Source organism: Scardinius erythrophthalmus, assembly GCF_964197995.2.
Source record: "Scardinius erythrophthalmus genome assembly, chromosome: 1".
In the NCBI taxonomy this organism is placed as follows: Eukaryota; Metazoa; Chordata; class Actinopteri; order Cypriniformes; family Leuciscidae; genus Scardinius; species Scardinius erythrophthalmus.
Window position 1 is genome coordinate 26231573 of NC_138221.1, and position 24641 is coordinate 26256213.

The 24641-nt window shown below is 38.5% G+C and overlaps 2 protein-coding genes across 2 annotated transcripts; both read right to left on the reverse strand.

The window, feature by feature from the left end:
• Positions 1 to 1733: 1733 nt before the first annotated feature.
• LOC308695517 (E3 ubiquitin-protein ligase TRIM35-like) lies at positions 1734 to 10441 on the reverse strand (the record flags this gene model as incomplete). The annotated part of the gene is made up of 6 exons (XM_081373686.1): positions 1734 to 2233; positions 4470 to 4588; positions 4664 to 4686; positions 4768 to 4998; positions 5781 to 5876; positions 10046 to 10441. The coding sequence occupies 6 exons, from the start codon at positions 10439 to 10441 to the stop codon at positions 1734 to 1736; spliced, it is 1365 nt and encodes a 454-aa protein (XP_081229812.1).
• Positions 10442 to 14882: 4441 nt separating this feature from the next.
• Positions 14883 to 23864, reverse strand: LOC308688330 (nuclear factor 7, ovary-like). Its single transcript, XM_081361327.1, has 6 exons — positions 23285 to 23864; positions 22446 to 22541; positions 19787 to 20017; positions 19686 to 19708; positions 19486 to 19604; positions 14883 to 16477 (listed from the first exon to the last, which is right to left on the reverse strand). Exons 1-6 carry the CDS (start codon positions 23678 to 23680, stop codon positions 15981 to 15983), a joined length of 1362 nt encoding a protein of 453 aa, XP_081217453.1. The 5' UTR covers positions 23681 to 23864; the 3' UTR covers positions 14883 to 15980.
• Between the last annotated feature and the right edge of the window lie 777 nt (positions 23865 to 24641).

The window sequence follows — 24641 nt, forward strand, 5'->3', positions numbered from 1 at the left end:
GTGCATTTGTGAGGGCAGGCACTGATGTTGGACGAGTAGGCCTGGCTCGCAGTCTCTGCTCTAATTCATCCCAAAGGTGTTCTGTCGGGTTGAGTTCAGAACTCTGCGCAGGCCAGTCAAGTTCCTCCAGACCAAACTCGCTCATCCATGTCTTTATGGACCTTGCTTTGTGCACTGTTGCGCAGTCATGTTGGAACAGGAAAAGGGCCATCCCTAAACTGTTCCCACAGAGTTGGGAGCATAAAATTGTCCAATATATCTTTGTATGCTGAAGCATTAAGAGTTCCTTTCACTGTAATTAAGGGGTCAAGCCCAACCCCTGAAAAACAACCCCAAACGATAATCCCCCTTCCACCAAACTTTACACTTGGCACAATGCAGTCAGGCAAGTACCGTTCTCCTGGCAACCGCCAAACCCAGATTCGTTCATCGGATTGCCAGACAGAGAAGCGTGATTTGTCACTCCAGAGAACACGTCTCCACTGCTCTAGAGTCCAGTGGTGGCTGCTTTGCACCACTGCATCCCACACTTTGCATTGCACTTGGTGATGTAAGGCTTGGATGCAGCTGCTCAGCCATAGAAATCTATTCCGTGAAGCTCTCTAAGCACTGTTCTTGAGCTAATCTGAAGGCCACATGAAGTTTGGAGGTCTGTAGCTATTGACTCTGCAGAAAGTTGCCGCCTTCTGCGCACTGTTCACCTCAGCATGCACTGACCCCGCTCTGTGATTTTACGTGGTCTACCACTTCGTGGCTGAGTTGCTGTTCTTCTCAATTGCTTCCACTTGCTTATAATACCACTAACAGTTGACTGTGGAATATTTAGTAGTGAGGAAATTTCATGAATGGACTTACTGCACAAGTGGCAACCTATCACAGTACCACACTTGAATTCACTGAGCTCCAGAGAGTGACCCATTCTTTCACAAATGTTTGTAGAAGCATCTGCATGCCTAGGTGCTTGATTTTATATAAATGTGGCCATGGAAGTGATTGGAACACACCTGAATTCAATGATTTGGAGGGGTGTCCCAATACTTCTGGCAATATAGTGTATATGTAACACCAATGAAATGACACAACAAGCTGAACCCATCATTTGAATTTGGATTAAAAAAATCATGGAGGATGGCTAAACGCTACAGCAAGGACCCTACGGCAGAGACGTGGAAATTAGGACTGAAAAAGAAGAGTACTTGTTTGAAAAAGTTCGGAGGGGACAGACGCTGAAGTGACACGAAAAATCTAAAATAAACATGTAAAAATCAGAGACGAGGCATCAGAGCTCAGCCAGTGGATACAGAGTTTGGAAATAACAGACAGGAAGAGGGAACAAACCACAGAACGATACTGGAATGACTCTGGTGGGCATGGCTTCAGGGCGGAGCCAGTATGTAAATGGGAGGAGCAAAAGAGGAGAGACCCACGCCCAGACTTCCTGCCGCTCACGACCCTCTGCTCCTTCCGGACAATTCCCCGCCACCGTCACCTTGCTCTCCGTCAGACATCCTGTTCTTTCCTCTATCTGTTCCTCACATCCAAAGGAGAGGAGATGCAAAATATCTTTTTTTATGTTCAACAGAAGAAAGAAACTCATACTGGATTGGATCAACATGAGGGTAAATGATAAAAGAATTTTCATTTTTGAACGAACAATCCCTTTAAGAGCATTTCTGAGAATATTTACACACATAAATATTGGAAACATGATGAGTGTAAAAGAAGAAAGAAACTCAGTCCAGACCTACAGGTGTAACTTTGACAGGTAAGATCTTCAGAGAGGAAGAACAACAGAAGAAGGGAAAGAGTGTGTCAGTGAAGGTGGTTGTGAATGTGTGTAGATGTGTGTTAGTTACAGGATCAGAGAATGACACCGTTCCTCTGTCACAGTCCAGGTCAACTCTCACACAGTCAAGATCCTGTTCAACACGAAAGCCAGACCCAATCAGACCGTACCGCCCACACCATACATCAGTGTTAAAGAAAACTCGTTTCTTTCTCTGGTTTGATGCTGTAGTTACTCCAAGACTCCACCATTCACTCTCTTTAACCTCTACATCCCAGGAGTGTGTTCCTGAGTTAAAACCCTCTGAACCCAGAACACAGTGATACCAGTCAAATCTCTCTGGATTATCAGGAAGAATTTGTTTGTTCTCGCTCCACCTCACACTGGTCAGATCATCAGACAGGACGAGGAATGGATTTGCAGTTTTTGGATCCAGAATCACAGGAGCTGGTGAGACACAATCAACAGCTGCTTTTATTCTAATGTCCATATAATGATCAAGAGTGAACCGAACACAGATTATTATAAATTATGACCCTCATCCTATTGATCAAACACATCAGACATTTTCCTCTGATCACTGTCAGTGTTTTTAGTGTCACATTTATTTTTATTATCAGTGTTTATTAATGGGATCAGCGACAAACATTAAATGTGTGATTCAAATATTTGTGTCTCATCAAGTTAAAATCACAAACAAACAATCAGAGCTGTTGAGATGAAAAACTGTATCTGTAAAAATTCTGTTCAGCATCATCTTATGTTCATTATCTAAGTTTTAGATACTTTTAAATCAGAGTGAATGAACAGCTATCTCTTCCTCTATCACTTGAACAAGGCACTTTAACTTCCAATCGGTCCGCGGGCGCCGCACTGCCAGTACTCCGAGTGTGTGTTCACGGTGTGTGTGTGTGTGTGTGTGTGTGTGTGTGTGTGTGTGTGTGTGTGTGTGTGTGTGTGTGTGAGTGAGTGTGTGTGTCAAATCACCTTCATTTATATAGCGCTTTTAACAATATAGATTATTTCAAAGCAGCTTTACAGTGATAATAGGAAATTAAAGTAACAGAGATTGTTTTGGCTTTAAAGCAGCTCTAGAATAAAGTTATTGTCCAGCTAAAGTTAGTTTTGATTGATTGATTCACTTCCGTTGCAAAGATCATTAGTTATTAACTAAGGGGCTGCTTATAAGACACCGTTCGAACAGAAAACCCTCAACACACTCCGGCCCCCTCACCCGCACAAAACAGTGCCTGGTGGATCGAGAACGCAAACCCTAAAATAGGTTCCAAGGTGCAAGCCTTGACATTTTTTGAAAAAAAGATGATATTTGCGCAAACTTCAAAAACGCAAACCCACGAAAACGCCGACGGCGTGCACATGCGCATCACGTGTTTAGTCCATAGGTATGCACATTTGTAGTTAAGCACAGTTGTAGTTCTTGTGTTTCTCTTTCCTTCAGTGATTCTGCTTGTTAACAACAGGTGTTCATCACTAATGCTCAATCATCTCTTAATTAATCACTTAATTATCTCATTAACTTTAACACTTTTAACACTCTTTAGATTGGGACAATATGTACTTGAGCAGTGTCGATTTAACACTGGGGATTTTGTTGTGAACCTGTAATGTTGAAGTAATCATGAAGACCTTGATTATCTTGTTCAGGTGTGTTGGGGTTAGGGTTGGAGCTAAACTCTGCAGGAAAGTGGATCTCACGGTCCAGAGTTGAGAAACCCCTGCATTAACCCAATTTATTTTTCCCGATCAGCAGTTGGAGTGCCCTCAATAGTCACCAGAGGATGCTCTACCCCAGACTATTGCTACTCAATCAAGGACTACATTTCCAAGTACTCACTGTTCGGTCTCATCATCCATGATTTTCCTCAGCTGTGTCCCATTAGCCTTGTTAGCTCACCCTATATAAGCCTGGTTATCTCAGTCATTCTTTGTGAAGTCTTGTCTAATGTCATACTGCAATTCTCCTTGTTTCCTGTAACCTGTTTTTTTTATCTTCTGCCTGTTATTCTTGGATTTCTTTGTGTTTGCCTTTGACCCTGTTATTGTTTGGACTGTTTACCCTGTGTTTTGACCTATCTCCTCTTTTTGGACTATGTTTTTGGATTGCCCTTCATTTAAACTGCATTTCGATCCTCAACCCTTGTGTCTCGGAGCAGTTCATGACAGTATTATTTCATATATATATATTTATATATTCAAACCATTAATATATTGACCATAAAGGGATATAATGACTGCTGATTGAACTATCCTGCTCACGGTATATCTGGACAATATATTTTATAATATAACTATGATTTTATGAACATTCTTTTCAAATAGTCTTGAGAACAATCTTAAAAACATACATGTAGTAACTTTTGGAATACAAAATATTCTTAACTTTTTACAAACTAAGTTGCAAAAGTTGCGCTTCAGTGTTTCAGTCTGAAGAATCACAAATGGAACCTCAAGTATCTTTTCACTTTTACTCTGTTGAGTTTGTTCTGGACTTGAGTAGATAAAGAAAAGATAAACATTCTCAAAAAAGAGTTAATATTCATTATATGCTAGAACTAGAATGAACTTCACTTACTACAAACTCAAATAATCTAGTACTTTAGTGTCATGAAAAACCGATGCATGATTTCCAGTGTGTAACAGCACAGATCTTCTCCAGACTCACTGTTTTGGACGATGTCCTGCATCTTCTTCCAGACTCTGAACGGCAGGTTGCCCAAGTATCGTGACACATGAATCAAAGCTCCAGAAGCCATCTGTGGATCTGGCTGTGAGATCTGGACTCTGGAAGAACATTCAGGAGTCAGAACTGCAGTGGATCAGAACCAGAGAGACCAGAGACACCAGCAGATCACTCACCTTTCCATTGAGACTGGAAACTTCTGCAGAACAAACACACCATTTATCATCAAGAACTCAATCAATCAATCAATCATCAATCAATCAATGATGTGAAATCAGACCTTCAGAAAGCAGACGTCATTGGCTTTCATCATCTCCTCCATGTCTTTGATTGTGTGTGAAAGATCTGAGATGTGTGTGTTCATCTCCTCCAGCTTCTCCTTCATCATCTGCTTCTTCTGCTCCTCTTCCTCCCTCAGTGCAGTGATTGTAGCTTCTTCTTCATCTCTGAGGAACTGATGAAGCTTCTCAAACTGCTGTTTAATCTGACGCTCTGTGTGCTCAGCTTGAGACTGAAATCAAATCACATTCACTTCAATCATCTAAAACACACAACTGATTCTGGAGCAGCATAAAGAGTGAGTGGGAAAATGTGGGTTAGTTAAATACAACTTTAACTTTCTGAAGTACTAGTTCTGTAGTATTAGATGTTCTGTGTTTTTAGGGTGAAAATACACATTATCAATGAATCATCAGGTAGAAGCATTTGGGCTGCGTTCCTGTCCACTTTTAGACACGCACTTCTCTAAGCACTTCCCCTCGGAGGAAACCCTGCCGCCATTTTGAAGTGCGAGGGAAGTTTATATGGACAGACCCTCAATGCTCGCTCCTTCGATTCTGACAGAGGGAGCGAGTCTACTTCATGTACACTTCAGGCAGCTCCATATACCACAATGCAACACGATTGTGACGTCAACGCATATTGCGTTTAATTTACCCACCAGGGAGGGTAAGTTAGCGAGTGAAGGGCATGACAATTTTGGACTGGAACGCAGCCAATGTCATCAGCTCTGTTGCGCTGAAAGTTTGGTGCGCTCATGAATATTAATCACATTGTCTGCATTTGCCCAAACTAATTAGCTAAAATTAAAATATGGAAGGTGAGCGCTAGCCAATGGGATAAGTGTTTGAGCATTAGTCCTGCCAACTGCTGAATAACCAGGCGTACTGTGCTTGATCATCTTTATACACAAACGGCTGTTTCAGTCAATAAAGGAACATGTAATTATGTCCGACAAATCAATTCAGTTGTTCTAATCAAACTTGTACTTATGCCAAAAGAATCAATCCTCACCTTGATGTGTTGAACTGTTTTCTCAAACTCTTCTTTAATGTTTTCATTGTGTTGAAGTTTCTCTTGTAAGGACTTCAGTGCTGTATTGAGCTCCTCCTATAGAATTTAAAGAGAAAATCTATTAGACACCAGAGATTTCTGTAATATGATCTTAGATGCATCCACATAGCAATGTTTTTTCTCAGCTCCAGTCCTCACAGCCCCTTTTCCCTCAGCCCACATGCCGCAAAGAATGACGGCCCTGGAGTGGCCCAGATCTGGATTAAGAAGGGCCAAACATGAGCCATAACTGGCCCGAGTCTCAGCCAATTACTGACCCATAACTGGATCTGCACTGGGCCTGAATAGGTTTTAGTGCTGGTACCAATTCTCAGCCTTAAGTAAACCAGAAACCCCAAAACTGAGCCACACCTGAGCCTTATCTACACTGAAAAAAAAAAAAAAAATTGTACTGTCATTGACTGTCAGCTACAGCTGGCAAACACAAAACTTAAAATGAAAGTAAAATATCCTAATTTAAATGAAGTGCAAAAAACACTATTTTTTTTACAGGTATTTCCTGAATTATTACTAACAAACATTCAGTGTCTCACATTCACTGAGAATTCACTGAGAATCTCTTGCAGTTAATTACATGCATGAATTAATCTAACTATATGTCACTGCATCAGCAACTACACAGTTACTGCCTGTTAAATAAAGCAACATGCAGCATAACACCAATGTTTTCTTGCCCATCCTGGACTGAAGCTCAGGCTCTACTCTTCAACAAAATGGTGACACACACAACCCTTTAAATCAGAACATTAAACACAAACAGATCTCTCAAGATCTCTGCATCTTCACTTATTACAATCCAGACTTCATTTCTTTCATACTAAATTTCTTATTGAGAATGAACAGAGGTAAAGACGTTGATGTTTTATTGAAAATAATAAACGTTTGTCACCAATGTCACCATTATGGTGATCGGTGTTTGCTTTAGTTGGCCTCTTGACTTTAAAACATTAGTTTTTCTCTGGCTGATATAACTGTGTGTCTATGATACATGTTTGTTATGCAAAACAAAAAGATTACAAGAGAAACTCTGCTCAGATATGTCAATTTTTAGTGATGGTATAATCATCATTTAGTGGCTTAATTCACTGATCCTAGAGTCTAATCTCTGATTAAATAATTTGATATTAGTTGTTAGAAAACCAGATAATACTGATGATACAATATCCGAAGGCTACTATAAATCATGTGAATTAAACCATTAATGCACTCAGACATTTGACTTTAAGTGGTATCAGTACATCAGGCCACTACATGTTGATGACATCATCACCAATATGTGACCAACATCCTCTGATGAAATTTTCTCCTGCATTTTTGCCATAACAAACATGTATCAGAAACACACAGTTAAAGCAACAAAAGAAACACTAATGTTAAAAAGTCAAGGGTCAAGAGCCCAACTAAAGCAAATACTGATAATCATAATGGTGACATCAAACTTTTTTTTCCGAAGAAGACATCAACACCTAAACCTCTCAATAAGAAATGAAAGCTTTAGCGTAAGTTCTGCCAGGAAGACTCAATTGTTCCGTCACTTATTACCTTCTCATCTATCCAATCATGTCTAATACTAGAAGTATAAAGGACCCGTACTTACACTTGTCTGAGTTCGCAGATGCTGAACGCTTCCACTCACCACCATCCACCCCACCACCACCAAGATGGTTTCTACCCTCCATCAACAAGATGGCTTCTTCCCTCCATCTTCTCTACCACCGCAGGATGGTCCCTTCCCCTCCAACCTCCCCACCACCACCAGGACGGTTCCTTCCAATACCTCACTGGGGGTCGGCTGCACCCCTGCCTTCATCTTCAGGCAGGAAATGCTGAATCCGTAAAATTAATTTACTTTAATTTTATGGTTTTTGTTTGGCAGCCACTGATGCCAGTCATTTTTTTTTTCTCGATCAGTAGTGAGGAAGGAAATAAATATCCAGCACATGAATACAGTGTATTTCTAGACTGGGTAAACCCAGACCGATCTGCCGGTGATTTGATTTCGCCCTGCAGCTCAGGCTGGAAACCTGCACATTCTTCTATCCTGCTTCCGTTACAAATCTGCGGGGACCACAAACTGGCTTATCCACCTGGCGCGCTATTGGCGGGTTTAATCCAAATCCTTTTAACATCTTGACGATGCTCAATGGCTTCTTTAGTTTAGCAAACAAATCGCTTGTGTGGGTGTAAATACCACTCACTTTCATGTTTTTTTTTTTTTTTTGCACAACCTGCAAAAATGAAATTGAAATTGGGTTCATTACTCAAAGCTTCAGTAACAGGGACCTCACCTGGTGAAGTGCCAAGGCTGCATCTAAATTATCCCGGCTAGATAGAGGACAGGAGGCTTTAAGACGAGTGAAATAAATCTAGTGCACGCCCCCTAGATAGTTGAATATATCTTCAAAGATAGACAGTTGTCTCATTTACATGCAGGCGCAGAACGTGCATTCTAGCTGATAGTCGGCAGTAGTTCAAGTGCAGCTTTTTCCCCGACGCGAGGCGACAACACAGTCGGCTTTCATCAGCGCTAGTTCTTTGGCATCGGTTTGGTGTGTCCCAGGCTTAAAAGATTGAGCTTTGTCTGGTGATAGCCAGACTAGTGTATTTCATGACAAAATATTAATAAAAGTATGTCCCATGATAAACAAAATTAATGAAATATTGAATAATTGGTTAAATGATCACAGAAACTTTAAATTAAATATTTTAACGGGAGAGCTGGGACAGTTGAAACACTTTTCAGATAAATGTTGTTTTCTAAGATAAGGTTACAGATAGATTTTTTATTTTTTTGTGATCAACAAATCACATATGTGTTCTCTTAGTATAATGTGTTATTCGGTACAAATATAGAATTATAGAATGATTTAAGTAAAATTTGACTTTGAACGGTAGGCTAGTTGTGCTTTGCAACACGGGGTGGGACGGATGAAACATAACAGTTTAAACGGCAACTATTCATCTAATGCTTGTTTTTGTGAACAATACCTGACAAGTAACTTATGTACATATTGTTCCAAACATATTTTTTAATTTATTTTAATTTAAAGGTTCATATTAACCATTTTTGTTCTGTTGCCCAATAAACAATAGGCGATAAGCCTATGCACATTTTGTAATCTTTCTAATGGGCTATTTTGATGAAGACAGACAAATCCGTTTACAATTCATTTTCTTATATTTCTTCCTTGAGTCATATTGAGTGTTTGCTAGTTGAATAGCCTGTTATTATGACGAAAACGAGGTCAACCAGAAGACGATAAATGAAATTTATTGAAGATTGAAGATCGGGCAATTGATGATTATTAAAGAGATAACATGTGTTGTGTAATTGAAAATGAATTTGCAATAAAAGAAACACAAGTCTAGAAACAGTATATGAATCTATGAACAGTATAGGCTATGACCAGGTTTAACTGGCAGGACGCGCGGGCGGGACGGTTTAAACACTTGTTTCAACCGTCCCGACAGCGCCTCCTGTCATTTAAACCTCTTTTGCCCTTAAACTAAAAAACTCTGATATTGCCCACTTAAGGGTGCGTTTCAGTACTAATACACCTGCCGTATTATCATTACAATGGCACATGAAACAATAAATACAACTCGTCAGTCAAAAAAATGTACTGCACTCAAAAACAGCTTTGCGGCTTTAACTCCAAACCGGCACGACGTAAAGAAGAAATGTTTTCGCGGGTATGGTAGGCATTGCGTGCTGTACGTGCTGACGAAATTTGACGTACATGAAGTGAGTGGTTTTCAAGGAAATCCCAGTGTTTCATGCGTCCTGCGTTTCAATCGTCCCGGCTCTCCCCTATAGTATTGTTTAAAATTAAACTTTGAAATGCCAAGTCATAACAGATGAAATGTTTCAATTTCAAATGAAGTAAATTGTAAGTCAGTCAAGTCAACTGCATTAAAGTGCACTTAACTGGCTCAATTAAAAGTTCTCAATCCTGATTTGGAGCACTGGATTGATCTGAGACACACACTCCTCACACCAACAATCAGCCTCATGTTGTTTGCCGTGATCATGCTCTGTCATCATTGCCACACATGAACCAGCTCTGGCTGACAGGAGACATGCCGTTGTCGACAGGAGGCCAGCAGTGTCGGCTTGAGGACACATTCAAGCCAAGATTGCTTGCTATGTAGGATAACACATAAGCTAAAACAAGTGTTTATCCTCATCTGTAAATCTGTCTTACCTTAAAAGCTGGAGCAGCTTCACCGATGGGTCTGAATGTGTGATTGACGTGTTTCTGTGAATCTCTGCACACTAAACACACAGGCTGTTTGTCCTCCAGACAGAAGAGTTTGAGTTTCTCAATGTGTAAACTGCAGATCTTCTCAGACCCTGATGAACGCCTCTCATTTCTCTCCTTCAGGAACGCCTCACACAAGTTCTTTAATGCAAGATTTAATGGAAGACGATCTTTTGAGGATCTTCTCCTGCAGACAGGACACTCCTGAGTTTCCTTGATTCTCCAGAACTGTTGAAGACACTCTTTACAGACACTGTGACTACATGATAAAATAACAGGAGCGTTGAAGATTTCACAACACACGGGACAAGAAATATCATCTTCAGATAGTGAAGCCATTTTCACTGTTTGAGCTCCAGTAATATAAACGTTACTTTCACTTTGTGAACGATGGTTTCAAAAATGAATAACCACAAGAATCACAAATATCTGCTGTCTGTTCAGAAACAAACTTTGCAAAGATCCTGATTGAAAGAGTTTCTCTTGCTTCATTGATTGCTGATTCTTTTTTGCCTTTGTTGAAAGAGAAGAGAGTCATTATAACAGGTTAAATAAATCAGTCTTTTCCTGGTTAGTGTTGTAAGAGGGTGGAGTTTATGATCACCTTTAAACAGGTCACAAACGAACATCAAGGTTTCTTCAGGTTAAATTTTAACAAAATGCATTCAAAATTTACTCACACTGACACAATCAAGTAGTAAACACACGTCTGCTTATCGTGCTGATTGTCAGTGTTTGGAGACGCAAGCAGAGTTGAGTAAACAAAAACTGTACTCAAGTAAAAGTAAAACAACTCATAATTACTCAAGCAGAAGTAAAAGTTATAATGTCAATAACTAGAGTTAGAGTGAAAAAGTATCCAATCAAAAAAAGCAAGATAATAATGATGGTGAATCAATGTAGGCTATGTGAAAAGTGAGAAAGATTGTTTGTAGTAACAAAAGAAAAAAAGATCACTAGCAGAATACACAACATATAACCGAGCATGTCCTGCATACAGAGAAATAATTATGTAAAGATATGTAAAGGAACACTGAGGAACCATATGATATTTAACTCGTCTGTTATTGCTATGGAAAGAAGCGCGCTTTTGGGGTTGTTTGGTCTGTTGAAAGTACCTTGTTGATGCTTTTACACTTTTAAATTTCCTTTTAATGCTCGTTGGTTGAAGGGTGAGTAGATTCATGTCATCTCATTGTGACACTTTTTTAACATATCGCGTTCATAGAGAGAGCCTTTTCACTGATTGTTTACAGCTTACACCCATAATTCGCGCAAAGCGTCATGGAGCGTAGGAATAAGGTGGATAGCATCTCCATCTAATGACCTGGCAGCAGAACACAGCGTTTTTAGTCGTTTTCGTGGATCCCTGTGAATAATGGGGATCATTTTGACAATGGTGTCGTCTGTACGCGGAAAACTCAATGGACAAACTTCTCCGTTTTAAACATATCGTTGTCAACCTGTAAACGTATCCTTAGAATGCGTCCTCCGAATGAAACGTTTATCAGTTTTCAGACACAGCCGCTGTTTTTCTCGCTCACTCTTGCCTTGCAGTGAATTAGCCAGAGATGAAACCAATATAAGGAAGAACACTGCTTTAGGGAGGTTCACTTCTCCCCTCCACCAGACTTGTGTGTCGCAAAAGTTATTGAGTGTGGAAACTTGTGTGTTAATTAGTATGCACACTTCGTGGTTTTGCGCTCATGTGACTTAACAGTGTTGTGGTATATTTTTTCTATCAGGTATAGTCTGACTACTAATTTGGTAGTCACTTACACTAACCCTAACCCTAACCCTAACCTAACCTAACCATAACCCTAACCTTTTTTTTGGGGGGGGGGATGGACTGTGGGAACATGTGGTTGTGGGAACATAGGGCCTAATTTTCAAAATTTTCAGTAAAAAAAAAAATCTTAGAAATGTGGGAACATAGGGCCGTGGGAACATAGGGCTGACCCCTTATCGGGAATAGTAACTTTTCTTTTGACCATTGTATCGGTGTAGTACAGGGATGGGCAACTTCGGTCCTGGAGGGCCACTTTCCTGCAGAGTTTAGCTCCAACCCTACTCAAACACACATGAACAAGCTAATCAGCTTGTTAGGATAATTAGAAAGCTACAGGCAGGTGAGTTTTATCAGGGTTGGAGCTAAACCCTGCAGGACAGTGGCCCTCCAGGACTGAAGTTGCCCATCCCTGGTATAGTATCTCTCATGAGTTATTTGTTTTTGTTTTATCGGAAGCTGTGGGGAGAGGGTGGTGTTTTCTTTTGAAATACTAAATGCTTATCCCTGTTTTTTTTTTTTTTGGTTTAGTTAGGGAGTAGAGGGAAGCCTTTTTTGTTTATTTCTATGTTTTCTTCTTTTTACAGGTCATTTAGTTCTCTTCTTAGTTGTTGGTTGTTTTGACCAGGCTCCCCCTGAAGACATTAATTCCATTTTCTTTTTCTAATAAAAAATAATCATTTTTGTTTGCAACAAGGGGGGAATCATAACAAATGTAAAGTTAAAGTTTCCTCTTTTCAGAGGCAGAGCAGTCAGTTGGAATATTATGACAGACAGCAGACGTGATGCATGCTTATAGTTTATTATGTAGATGTATATCCCATTTTCATTGAGGATAAAGACACACCGAGGACGAGAACAGTCTCACGCCCCGGCAGCAGCCAGATGTGAGTCATGGTCCAACAGGTCCATGAGAGAGCGTTTGCCTGCCTTCATCTCCTTTTCTTTCTTCTTCTTTTCTTTCTTATCTTTTTTCATTTGGAAATGTCTCATTACTTTCTCAAACTTGGTGTTTTTCTGTTAATAGGAGAAAACAAAGGCAGACCCATTTATTTTGTTCATTGGACTGTTAGAGTTGTTTTTTATTTAAATATCTTTTATTGGTCTCTCACTGTATATCAACAGTAACATCTCCCTGTTCAATAATGCAAATTAAAATATAATCACATTCACACCTTCTGTTGACCAGCCAAAACAAGCACTGCACTTCTAATTGACCGAATATTAATTAACTGTTCACTGTGTTGAACTCCGTAGCGAATTGAAGTGGCTATATGCTCACAGTTATGCGATAATGGCTTCCACCTCCCACAGTTATGATGTAACTCATTAATTTTTTTTTATCATTTCTTCTTTACTTTTCACCTCATTCTCATTCCCATTTTGTCTCTGTCACGGTAGTTGTTCGTAATATACTTGTTGCTTCCCATTTTATCAAATACACAATCAGACAACTTGATATTTAGGACACCTATTGAGGTAGAACAGATGGTTAAGAAATATTTCAATTTGTGAGTACATTAATGTTCAACTAAATAATAATGATTTTGGCACATAGTTGATTGTCTAGCTCTAAATGTAATCATACACTATTTTTACACAAAGTTTTTCAAACTTTTTGATACCACCCAGCTAACAGACTTTTGTTATAAGAATGTTCTCCAAATATTCAGTGTTGGTTCTGGGAACGTAAAATATTTCCAGTTTTCTTGACGTTAGAGGAACATGTTTTAGGTTTCATGTTCCTCAAACATTCTTTTAACTTAATTTTGATTTTAAAATTCAACATTCTAGGAACGTTGATTTCTAACATTCCAAGAACATTAAAATGTCCAGTTTCCTGAATGTTAGAATGTTATTTAAAGGTTAGTGTGATGATCCTGAAACATTCTTTTTAATCACTCAAACACTGCTGTGAGCAAGCTCTGAAAAAGAGAAATAATACCAAAAATTACTGGTTATACTGAGGAGGACTTTTACTTTCTGAACCTGGACTTTACACCTCTGCATAGCAATGCCACATGACAGACAAGAGCAAAGAAATAAACCAGAACTGGACCTTATCTGAGCCACAAAATCTGTGTATATTAAATATGGAGTAATTTCAGCCACAGCCTTAGAATCAACTGAAGAGAAAAGAAGACATTAAATCTGTGAAGATCTCAGCAGAGGAGGATTAAACAACTCCACAAACAGCATTACCAGCTTCACTTATTACTAACCAGACTGACTTTATTTCTGTCAGACGTCTACAGAAGTTTTATTGAGAATTAACAGAGGTTTAACTCTAATGTGTTTCATTTGAAGTCAGCATAACAGTGATTAGTGTTTCCATTAGTTGGGCTCTTAACTCTTGTTATACCTTTTTTTTTTTGGCTGCTGTGACAGAGTGTTTGTTAAACACATTTGCAGCAGCAAAGAAAGCTAAAGAGAAATGAGATCAGGTGATGATGGTTTCCTGTTGATGGTTTTATAATCATCATGTAATAGACTGATATATAAAAAATTCACAGACAACATATGTTCACATTCATGGCACAATTCAAACGGGACCAGAAAATAATTATTTTCTCCCATTCACTTGCATTGACGATTTTTCAACCTAGAGGTCCACTTGGGGTTTTACGGATGGGCGGGACTTACCAGCTCTATTTCATTGCAGTCATTGGTATTATGAGAAAGATTGAGAACTTCAGAGATCCTGTTCTACTCTTTGGGTGATGTCTCTTCAAGATATCTCCCCTCTCCCCCGAAACCAGGTGCTACCCCCTGGGGTACATGAATTGACCCAAAACAACTCTAAAAAAATATTGGTATAACCCTTTTGTTTTGGTCTGGGTATTTAAGGGGAAGTGGCAGAGCAGACTTTGGGACCATGTAACCAGGAACGACCCCCATACAGTGCTGTTTCAGTGTTTTCCCGTTAGAAAACACACTTACACACCACTGTGTGTCTCTGTCAGGAATGCATTGCTTACTCTTAGGGTCATCTTTGAGTAATTGATGTATTTATTATTTCTGAATTGGCTTTTAATCATTTACTTGTGTAATTGGCATGATGCATTTTTACCTGACAAACAAAATGTTATATTTGAATTATTCTGCATTTTTCTGAAATCATTATTCCTAGTAGATTAATGTGTAGTCTGGTGTGTGTTTCCGCAAATCTCTGTCCAGGATAGATCCAACTGAAGGCACTATATGAAGCATGGAGCACATCTTTAAGGAGACCTTCCGATTTCTGACTATCACTGTCTTAGCATGTTGCAAGCTCGCAACTATTAAAAAAATTACACCTTTGTTATGAGTCAGCAGTGAGCGGCCGCTTAGGGTAAAATAGTTGCACTGCACCCTCTGACTATTTCAGAATTGGCTAGATTGTGATTGTGAGCGCACATTCGCGACGTGACGTCTCAAAGCGACACTGGGTCCTTAAAGCAAGTTTATGGCAAATTTATCTATATAGCACATTTCATACACAATGGCAATTCAAAGTGCTTTACATAGAAGAAATTAAAATAATAAAAAGAAATAATAATTAAAACAGTTTAGAATAAAAAATAAAATAAAATACAGAACAGTACAGTACAAACAGTGGCACAGTGCTCATTCACTAAACAGATGTGTTTTGAGTCTGGATTTGAATGTGACTACTGTAGGAGCACATCTGATCTCCTCTGGAAGCTGGTTCCAGCTGTGGCTGGCATAATAGCTAAAAGCGGACCCGCCATGCTTAGAGTGAACCCTTGGTATTTCTAGCTGATGTGAACATAATGATCTGACCCAGATAGCAACATTATAAACTATATAATTGACCAATAACCAGTTGGCAATCTAACCTAAATTTGAGGTTGTGATAAAATGGAGTCAGATAAGTTTAATTGGAACTAAATTACTTTACCACGTGGAAAGACAGTAACGCGCAGAGACCTTCACCCGTTCTATCAGATACTGCCATTGGACCGATTTAGTCGGGCTTACAGATGAGATAGAAAGAGAATTACAAAAAGAAATGAAGTTCCAAGTGCCCAACCAAATGGAACACTGATCACCATAATGGTGAGTTCCAACAAAAATATTTTGGCGTGACCTTTACTGACTATTTACTGGTAAGATCCTCAGACGAGAAAACCAATCACAATTGAAGAAGGGAAAGAGTGTGTCAGTGAAGGTGGTTGTGAATGTGTGTAGAGGTGTGTTAGTTACAGGATCAGAGAATGACACTGTTCCTGTGTCATAGTCCAGATCAACTCTCACACGCTCAAGATCCTGTTCAACATGAAAACCAGACCCAGTCAGTCCATTCTGATGGTACCACACACTCCAGACATCAGTGTTAAAGAAAACACCTCCCTTCCTCTGGTTTGATGCTGTAGTTACTCCAAGACACCAGTATGAACTCTCTTTGACCTCCACATCCCAGGAGTGTCTTCCTGAGTTAAAACCCTCTGAACCCAGAACACAAAGAAAGTCAAATCTCTCTGGATTATCGGGAAGCGATTGTTCGTCCCAGCTGTATCTCAAATTGGTCAGATCATCAGACAGGGCAAGAGATGGATGAGCAGTGTTTGGATCCAGAATCACAGGAGCTGATGAGACACAATCAACAGGTGCTTTTATTCTGATCCTCATATTAGACCTAGGCGATAAAACGGTACAAAATTATGTTCATTTCTGGTTTTTGTTTTTTTAAACTGGTTCAGAGAACTGCTCTTTTTTAAATAATTTTTTTTTTTTTGTCTTAAGAACAATATTTACCCTCTGGTCCTCTTCGTTTAGGGGTCACTCTTGGTTTCTTCTAATGTTAAAGCATTGAAATGTAACTTCTTTTTTTCAGGAAAACTAATGTAATATTTTTGTTCAATAACATTTTTTAATTTTCATTTAGAATTTTGAGGGGATTTTATGATACTATGCAATATTTATTTGTCACAGTGTTGGTTTATGTTCCCTGGTGTCCACTAGAGGTCTTCATCCCCCACAGTGTCATTCACATTAGGAACTGCATTCCCCACAATCCTTGTCTGCACTCATCACTGTTCATTGCACCCAGCTGTTCCCCATCATGATTGTTAGTTTCTGTGTGTATAAATACCCTGCCTGTTTAGTGTTTGTTACGGAGTCCTTGTTATTCGTCACACCACTTTTGAGGTCTGTTTCCGCTCTGTTTTTGCCTGTTTATTGTTTTGGATCGCTTATTAGGATTTTGACCCCTGCCTGGACTGTTTATGAGTTACGGATTTCCCAAATAAAATACTTACTGCATTATTGGATCTTCCCTTGTCTCCTTGAGTGTGGATCGTGTCATTATTAAGCTATTTTTCCTCATTGAAAATAAGCCAATTTTTTTCTACTATTTTTAAATCATTTTTCAATTAAAGCAGTATTCCATGTTAAAATAGATACAATGCCTTTAAAATCCAATTTTTGAAGGTAGATTAGTACCATTAGGTGAAAGTAATTAAGAAAAACTTATGTAATGCCATGAGGTGAATAATAGATATAGCTCTATATAAAGTGGCTTATAAATTCTCTAGTGATTTTTAGACATAAATATTTTTTTTTATTAAGCTGTTGATTTGGATTTATACTTAGACATTCTCAAAGACCACTTTTTGTCAAGGTTTAGAATTTTTTTTTTTAAGTGTCAGTTTTTTGGATTAATTTTACTACAGTCAAACATGTACACAGAGGAGGACATTTTGTTACAAATCACAATAAATTTTTTTTTACAAAGATGAACAGGTATGCTTTATCACAGCTTATACTACAGGGCCGTTGAATGCTTGAATCTGATTGGTTGACGAACGTTATGGTGTGCATTATTTTCAGGGAAACGCACAGCTAAAGTAGTTCCAGACAGGTCTTGACCGCATTATAGTTCTATCACTTCGCGTAGTCAACTGTAATAACGGAAAATAGGATACAATTCATAACAAGAAAAAGCATTTAGCCCCATGCGCTTGATCTGCAATTTTCAATGTCTAGCTTCACAATCAATAGAAACATGCAGTTTAATTTTAATAAATGAAGTATATAGTCCTATCTATAATCAATAGAAAATTAAACTGAATATAGGCTAAATAAATGGATAGTCCTGCAGCACGGATTATTATTGCAGATAATATAACAAATAAATAATTATTGATAGGCCTACTTGTTAAAAGGGCTTTGTGTTTCATTTATTTGGCTATAGTCTACTGTACTGTCATCTGTCAATAATGAAAAAAGAAAAGAATGAACAAATTAATTAAAACGAATTGAATTAATAAATAATAATATTGCCGAACATGCTTTTCTGTCTCATTATTGCAACATCTCTCTCTAATAACTGCATTAATAACTGCATAAAGCCGGGGACACACTTTAAAGGCCGGTTATGAATGTAATTTGATACGTATGACTGATCATGTCCAAAAGCGTGTTCAGCGCGTTCAGTCTGTGTTCAAAGTCGGTGTTTAAAATCTGCTGCAGTCGATGAAAACAGTCAGAGAATGTGTCAACTAGTCGTGTGTCCCCAGCATTAGTCTGCTATCAGTGGCTCAAACCTCCGTTACTAACTCTAAAATGATGTTTTAAAATTAGCAACGGAGGCATTGGTTTAGATGCGTAAGAAATTAGTCCTACATACAAGAGCGTTTTAATGACAAAAACTTTACAAACGTCTTGAAATACATAATCTGACCAATGTTTCGAGGTGTGGTAGCCTAAGTCTGGTAACTGTAGTATAAGCGGAATAATTGAGTAATAAATAACTCCACTTCGCGTCGTGACCGCATTACCACCTCGGGTGTGCATTATTTTTTTCAAATAATTCAACGGCCTGTCGTCAATTATTCCTTACTTAATCAATCTGGGTCTGTCACACCAGTTTATTTGTGTGTATATAATAGTGTGGCTCGATGGTGTTTTAAGCCCCCAATGGCTCCTTAGAGGTAGCTAACCCTACCCTCAACCTTAAACCTACCCATCCCCTCGCTGTCTGGAAGGCGCCGTTGGGGGCTTAAAACACCAAACACCGTATGTGTGTGTGTGGCTGATTTTTTTTCACACATTTATAAAAACTTTCTTTGTGTAATAGTTGCGCTATTTCATATAGGCTATATATGTGTGGGGGGTGTATAATGTGTCTATTTTGCACACTTGATATTTTAGAGTGTCACCCCTTCATAGCTGTGCAGAAAAAAAATCTATTTTTTAGTTTATACCACCAAAAGATTCTCTGAATTTTTGTATTTTATTTGTATTCCCCATTCATTTCCTATGTCGGTCATTTTTGACCACGAAGGAGCCAAGTGTGACTTGTTTTTTTCACAACCCTTTAACATATCTGAATCATGTCCATGATTTTTGTGTGTGTTCACATAGCTAATGTGACAAAAGTCACAAGTGTCAACCCAATCCGATGAAGCAAAAAAAAAAAATCTTAAGAACTTACTTTGGGAGGTTAAAATATTCTTAGTAAATCATATTCAATATATACCTTGATCATATTCATTACATACCAGAAATATTATAATATTCACTTACAACAAATTGAAATAATCTAATATTTTTGTGTCATTTCCAGTACAGCACAGATCTTCTCCAGACTCACTGTTTTGGACGATGTCCTGCATCTTCTTCCAGACTCTGAACGGCAGGTTGCCCAAGTATCGTGACACATGAATCAAAGCTCCAGAAGCCATGTGTGGATCCGGCTGTGAGATCTGGACTCTGGAAGAACATTCAGGAGTCAGAACTGCAGTGGCTTTGGATCAGAACCAGAGAGACCAGAGACACCAGCAGATCACTCACCTTTTCATTGAGACTGGAAACTTCTGCAGAAAAAACACACCATTTATCATCAAGAACTCAATCAATCAATCAATCAATCAATCAATGATGTGAAATCAGACCTTCAGAAAGCAGACGTCACTGGCTTTCATCATCTCCTCCATGTCTTTGATTGTGTATGAAAGATCTGAGATGTGTGTGTTCATCTCCTCCAGCTTCTCCTTCATCATCTGCTTCTTCTGCTCCTCTTCCTCCCTCAGTGCAGTGATTGTAGCTTCTTCTTCATCTCTGAGGAACTGATGAAGCTTCTCAAACTGCTGTTTAATCTGACGCTCTGTGTGCTCAGCTTGAGACTGAAATCAAAATCACATTCACTTTAAGGGTCAGTGGTTAGTTTCTTATAACACTGGATTAATGGTAAAAATACTGGCAACTGTTACTATTACTATAGAATACTGTTGCCAGTAATTAACTGTTAATAGTACCGTTCTTTACTGTAATGTACTTTACAGTATGTTGTTGTAAATATTTACATTTACATTTAGTCATTTAGCAGACGCTTTTGTCCAAAGCGACGCACAAATTAGGACTAAATTAAGCAAGTCATCATGAAGAGGCAAAAACAACACAAGAAGTGGTCAAAATACGAAGTTCAGGCATTGTTCAGAGTAGCATAAGCCCGATAAGCGATGATTAAAGGAAAAGGAAAGAATTTTTTTTTTTTTTTTTTTTTTTTTTTTTTACGAGGTTAAGTGCTCACGGAAGAGATGGGTTTTCAGCTGTCTTTTGAATGTTGTCAGGGATGCTGCATTCCAGATGAGGGTAGGGAGATCATTCCACCAGCATGGAACCATGAATGAGAATGTTCTGGAAAGTGATTTTGTGGCTCTCTGTGATGGAACCACGAGACGTCACTCATTGACCGATCATAGGCTTCTGGTAGGGATGTAGGCTCTTAGGAGTATGACACTAAATGAAGGTTAATTCATCCCATTTGCAAAACGACTGCCTTAAATTGACCTACTGCCATTAAAATAAACTAGTATTTATAATGTGCTAATAATATGAATATAGTATTACTTTGAACTTATTTCATTTGAGTTCACTAAAAATACTTTAAGAGATTTTCACTGCATCAGCAACTACACAATCACTGCCTGTTAAATAAAAAATTCACTTGTTTTATTTAGTATATTTGACTCAGTTTTTTACAGTACATTACTGTTTTTATGGTAAATTGTTAACAGTATATTACTGATGTTCTAATTTACAGTTTATTACTGTTAAAATACATTTTGTGGGTGTGTCGTTTTATCTTACATCCTGTCAACCCCACAGGAACATCCTGTAGTGTCCACACTACAAAGAGTAAAAGTATCATTGACGCAGTGTTTCAGTGAGATAATTAAGTGAATATGTAAGTGATTGTTAAGCAGTAGTGATGAACACCTGCTGTTAACAAACAGAATCACTAAAGGAAAGAGGAACAACAAGAACAGAAAAAGAGCAGAGATGAGCAGAAACAGAGCTACCACAACTGGCTTAAAGCCATTGCACATTATTTAAACATAAGTTAGACTTCTTCTCTCTTCTGGTCTTGTTTCTCTGTCCTTCAGTGATTCTGCATGTCAAGTGTTCATCAGTGTCGGGATTCACTCACTTCTGTTTATTCACTCTGTCAAAGTGGATTAAATTAGTGTACTAGGGAATAGTGAATGAGGGTATAGGGTGTAATTTGGAACACAGCCTCTGAGTCTCGACTTTGAGCGCTGTTAATTCACAGTATATTCCTGTAAGCTATTTTCTTGAAAACGACAAATATTACCAGGAATACATGGTTTTCTATGGTATATTAGCCTGGTTAAAACCAGACCATTCTCAGTAGTAACTGAGTAATGGTCTGGCAAAGCTTCATTAATAACTAATTTCCAAAGGGACTTCACCAACAGACGTCGCTCAAATGCCTCTGGGCGCAACTGGATAGACCTAAAACCAATCAGAGCGATTGTCGTCGTGTAAAGCCATATGCAGTGTCCCAATTCGCCTAAGTTACACTACGCCATAAAAGTATGTACTCTTTTTGTGAAGAAAAGGTAGGCCTATTTACTTTTGAATGTGTAGCAAAAAAGTAGGTAAGCTTTGGGACATACTACTTCGTCATCTTTATCGGACGGATCTGTCGCGTGCATCCTGTCACTTAAACTGCCCTGTCAATCATCTTGTCACAGTTAAAATCCTCTATTAAATCTAATTTATTTTCCTACCATTTCGGAGAGAAATGTAGTAGCACGTTCATCTTCCAGTGGGTCTTTCATGGAGACTGTCCTCATGTGTTTGCAATTTGAATATAATTATGCATTTTAAAGTTGGTGCGCTTCACCAACGGACGTCGCTCAAATGCCTCTGGGCGCAATTGGATCAATCATTGTGTAAAGATCGATCGTCATCGTGTAAAGCCCGCCTCAACGTTTCTGATTGGTGCCGCGATTTCGATGGATTAGAAATGGGCTTGAATGAGCTCTTTGCCAGACTACTTGCAGAGCAAATCTAAATTTGCCGGAAGTTGTCTGGGTTTTCCCAGGCTAATGGTATATAACTGTTTTAATGGAAAATGATATGTTACTGTCAGAATGTGGCCTTTTTTACAGCAAGGTTTAACAGCGTACCTTTTGGCACAACCATTACTCCACATGCAACTATCCCTCAGATGTAAAAACAGATAGAAAGACAATTAGGTCAGTATCAAATTTGTGAATACGTTAAAAAAAAATCAATCCTCACCTTTATGTATTGAACTGTTTTCTCCAACACTCCTTTAATGTTTTCATTGTGTTTAAGTTTCTCTTGTAAGGACATCAGTGCAGTATTGAGCTCCTCCTAGAATTTAAAGAGAAAATCTATAAGATACCAGGCTTTATTATGATCTCAGAGGTGGGTAGAGTATCCAAAAACTGTACTCAAAAAAAAGTAAAAGTAATCATTTTAATAGTTACTTGAGTAAGAGTAAAAAGTATCCAATGAAAAAACTACTAAAGTAGCTAGTTACTTCATACATATATATATATATATATATATAAGTGATTGTTAAGCATATAGCATATATGATTGCTACCTAAAATCTTCCTGTTATGACTCCGAGTTGAGTGTGAATTGAAAGCGCTTCAGACGATTCAGTGCGTGCAGGAAACTGAACAGGTCATTCAAACTGATTTGCGAACTGATTTAGACAGATCTGCCAACTTGTTTGATGAAGTCTTTGAACAGAATCGACTCAAAAGAGTGATTCATTTATGAATTGAGCATCGTTCATGCCCAGAAAAAAAGATACAGCGCGCTTGGTATAAACTACGCATTTAACAACATGTATTGCGTTAAAATAAAATAACGAGAGAAACGTTGCCCAACGTAACTAAGTAAAAGTACAGTTTTCTCATTAGAAATGTACTCGAGTTAAAGTAAAAGTACCCACATTTAAATCTACTCTTAAAAGTACAATTATACCAAAAAAATACTCATGTAAATGTAACGAAGTAAATGTACTTTGTTACTACCCACCTCTTATACTATATAATACATAAGCTTTAACAAATGTTTTATCCTCATCTATAAATCTGTCTTACCTTATATGATGAAACCACTTCACCGATGGGTCTGAATGTGTGATTGACGTGTTTCTGTGAATCTCTGCACACTAAACACACAGGCTGTTTGTCCTCCAGACAGAAGAGTTTGAGTTTCTCACTGTGTAAACTGCAGATCTCCTCAGACCCTGATGAACGCCTCTCATTTCTCTCCTTCAGGAACGACTCACACAAGTTTTTTAACACAAGATTACATGGAGGATCATCTCTTGAGGATCTTCTCCTGCAGACAGGACACTCCCGAGTGTTCTTGGTTCTCCAGAACTGTTGAAGACACTCTTTACAGAAACTGTGGCTACATGATAAAAGAACAGGAGCCTTGAAGATTTTATTACACATGCGACAAGAAAAATCGTCTTCAGATAATGAAGCCATTTTCACTGTTTGAGCTCCAGCAACCTTTTTGAATCAATGTCTCAAAATTAAGGTTTCAAAAAATGAATAACCACGAGAATCACAAATATCTGTTATCTGTTCAGAAACAAGCATAAATCCTTGTTGAAAGTTGTTCTTCTTCATTCTTCAGTGACTACTGATTCTTTATCGCTTTTGTCAAGACAAAGTCAGTGACAGAAAGGAGAAATAAGATGTCAGTCTCTTCCTAGTAAGTGTTGTAAGAGCCTGGAGTTGCTCAATCTTTCCCCTCACACTGACTAGTTCCTTTTCTGCTAAAAGTCCACCACTATCATTCCCTGTTCACAGAAAGCCACACACAGCAAAATCCCCAGAGTTAAATGAACTCTGCTCAGAGAACATTTGGTCCCACTCTAAAGAGTGTTAAAGTAACTCTGAATCAGAGTTAAAGTTAATGAGATAATTAAGGGATTGTAAAGACCACACATTGGCCCAACGACGGAATCCAACGGCCTGGGTGAAGGGATAATGCGTGTATGTCTTTTCAGCGCTCCAGTGAAGTTCACTTAATTTATTGGAATTTAGTTTCAATATTACTTTAGCTCTACGCATAATCTGACTCCAATTTCAAATGATAATCAAATTTAGATTGTGTTTCTTATTAGAAAATAATCATAAATATTGATTATGAATTAATTTAGATCATCGATTATTCTGATTATCCCATACTTTCAATTATTAATTCATTAAGGGACTCGATGCCGCACAGAGTCACACGCCCCGGGTTTATGTGGATCTCACGGACACAGCCTCGCCAGTCTGATCTTGGTCAGAGGGTGCAGGGTTTGCTAATGCCTCTTAAGTCGGTTGTCTACTGCTCACTCATACAAAAAAGTGTAGGTTATTTTAGCCACTTCCTTACAACTTGCCAAGTCAGTGATAGACAGAAATCAAAAGGTCTTCAGATGACGTGCCTACTGCT

Excerpts from the sequence above, each read along its gene's own strand:
- LOC308688330 (XM_081361327.1), bottom strand. The coding sequence starts at position 23,680 with ATGGCTTCATTATCTGAAGACGATTTTTCTTGTCGCATGTGTAATAAA. Across the intron at positions 19,605-19,685 it reads TTTCCAGTCTCAATGAAAAG|AGTCCAGATCTCACAGCCGG; the intron begins GTGAGTGATCTG and ends ATGTTCTTCCAG. Across the intron at positions 16,478-19,485 it reads GCAGGACATCGTCCAAAACA|CTCCTGTGATTCTGGATCCA; the intron begins GTGAGTCTGGAG and ends GTGTCTCATCAG.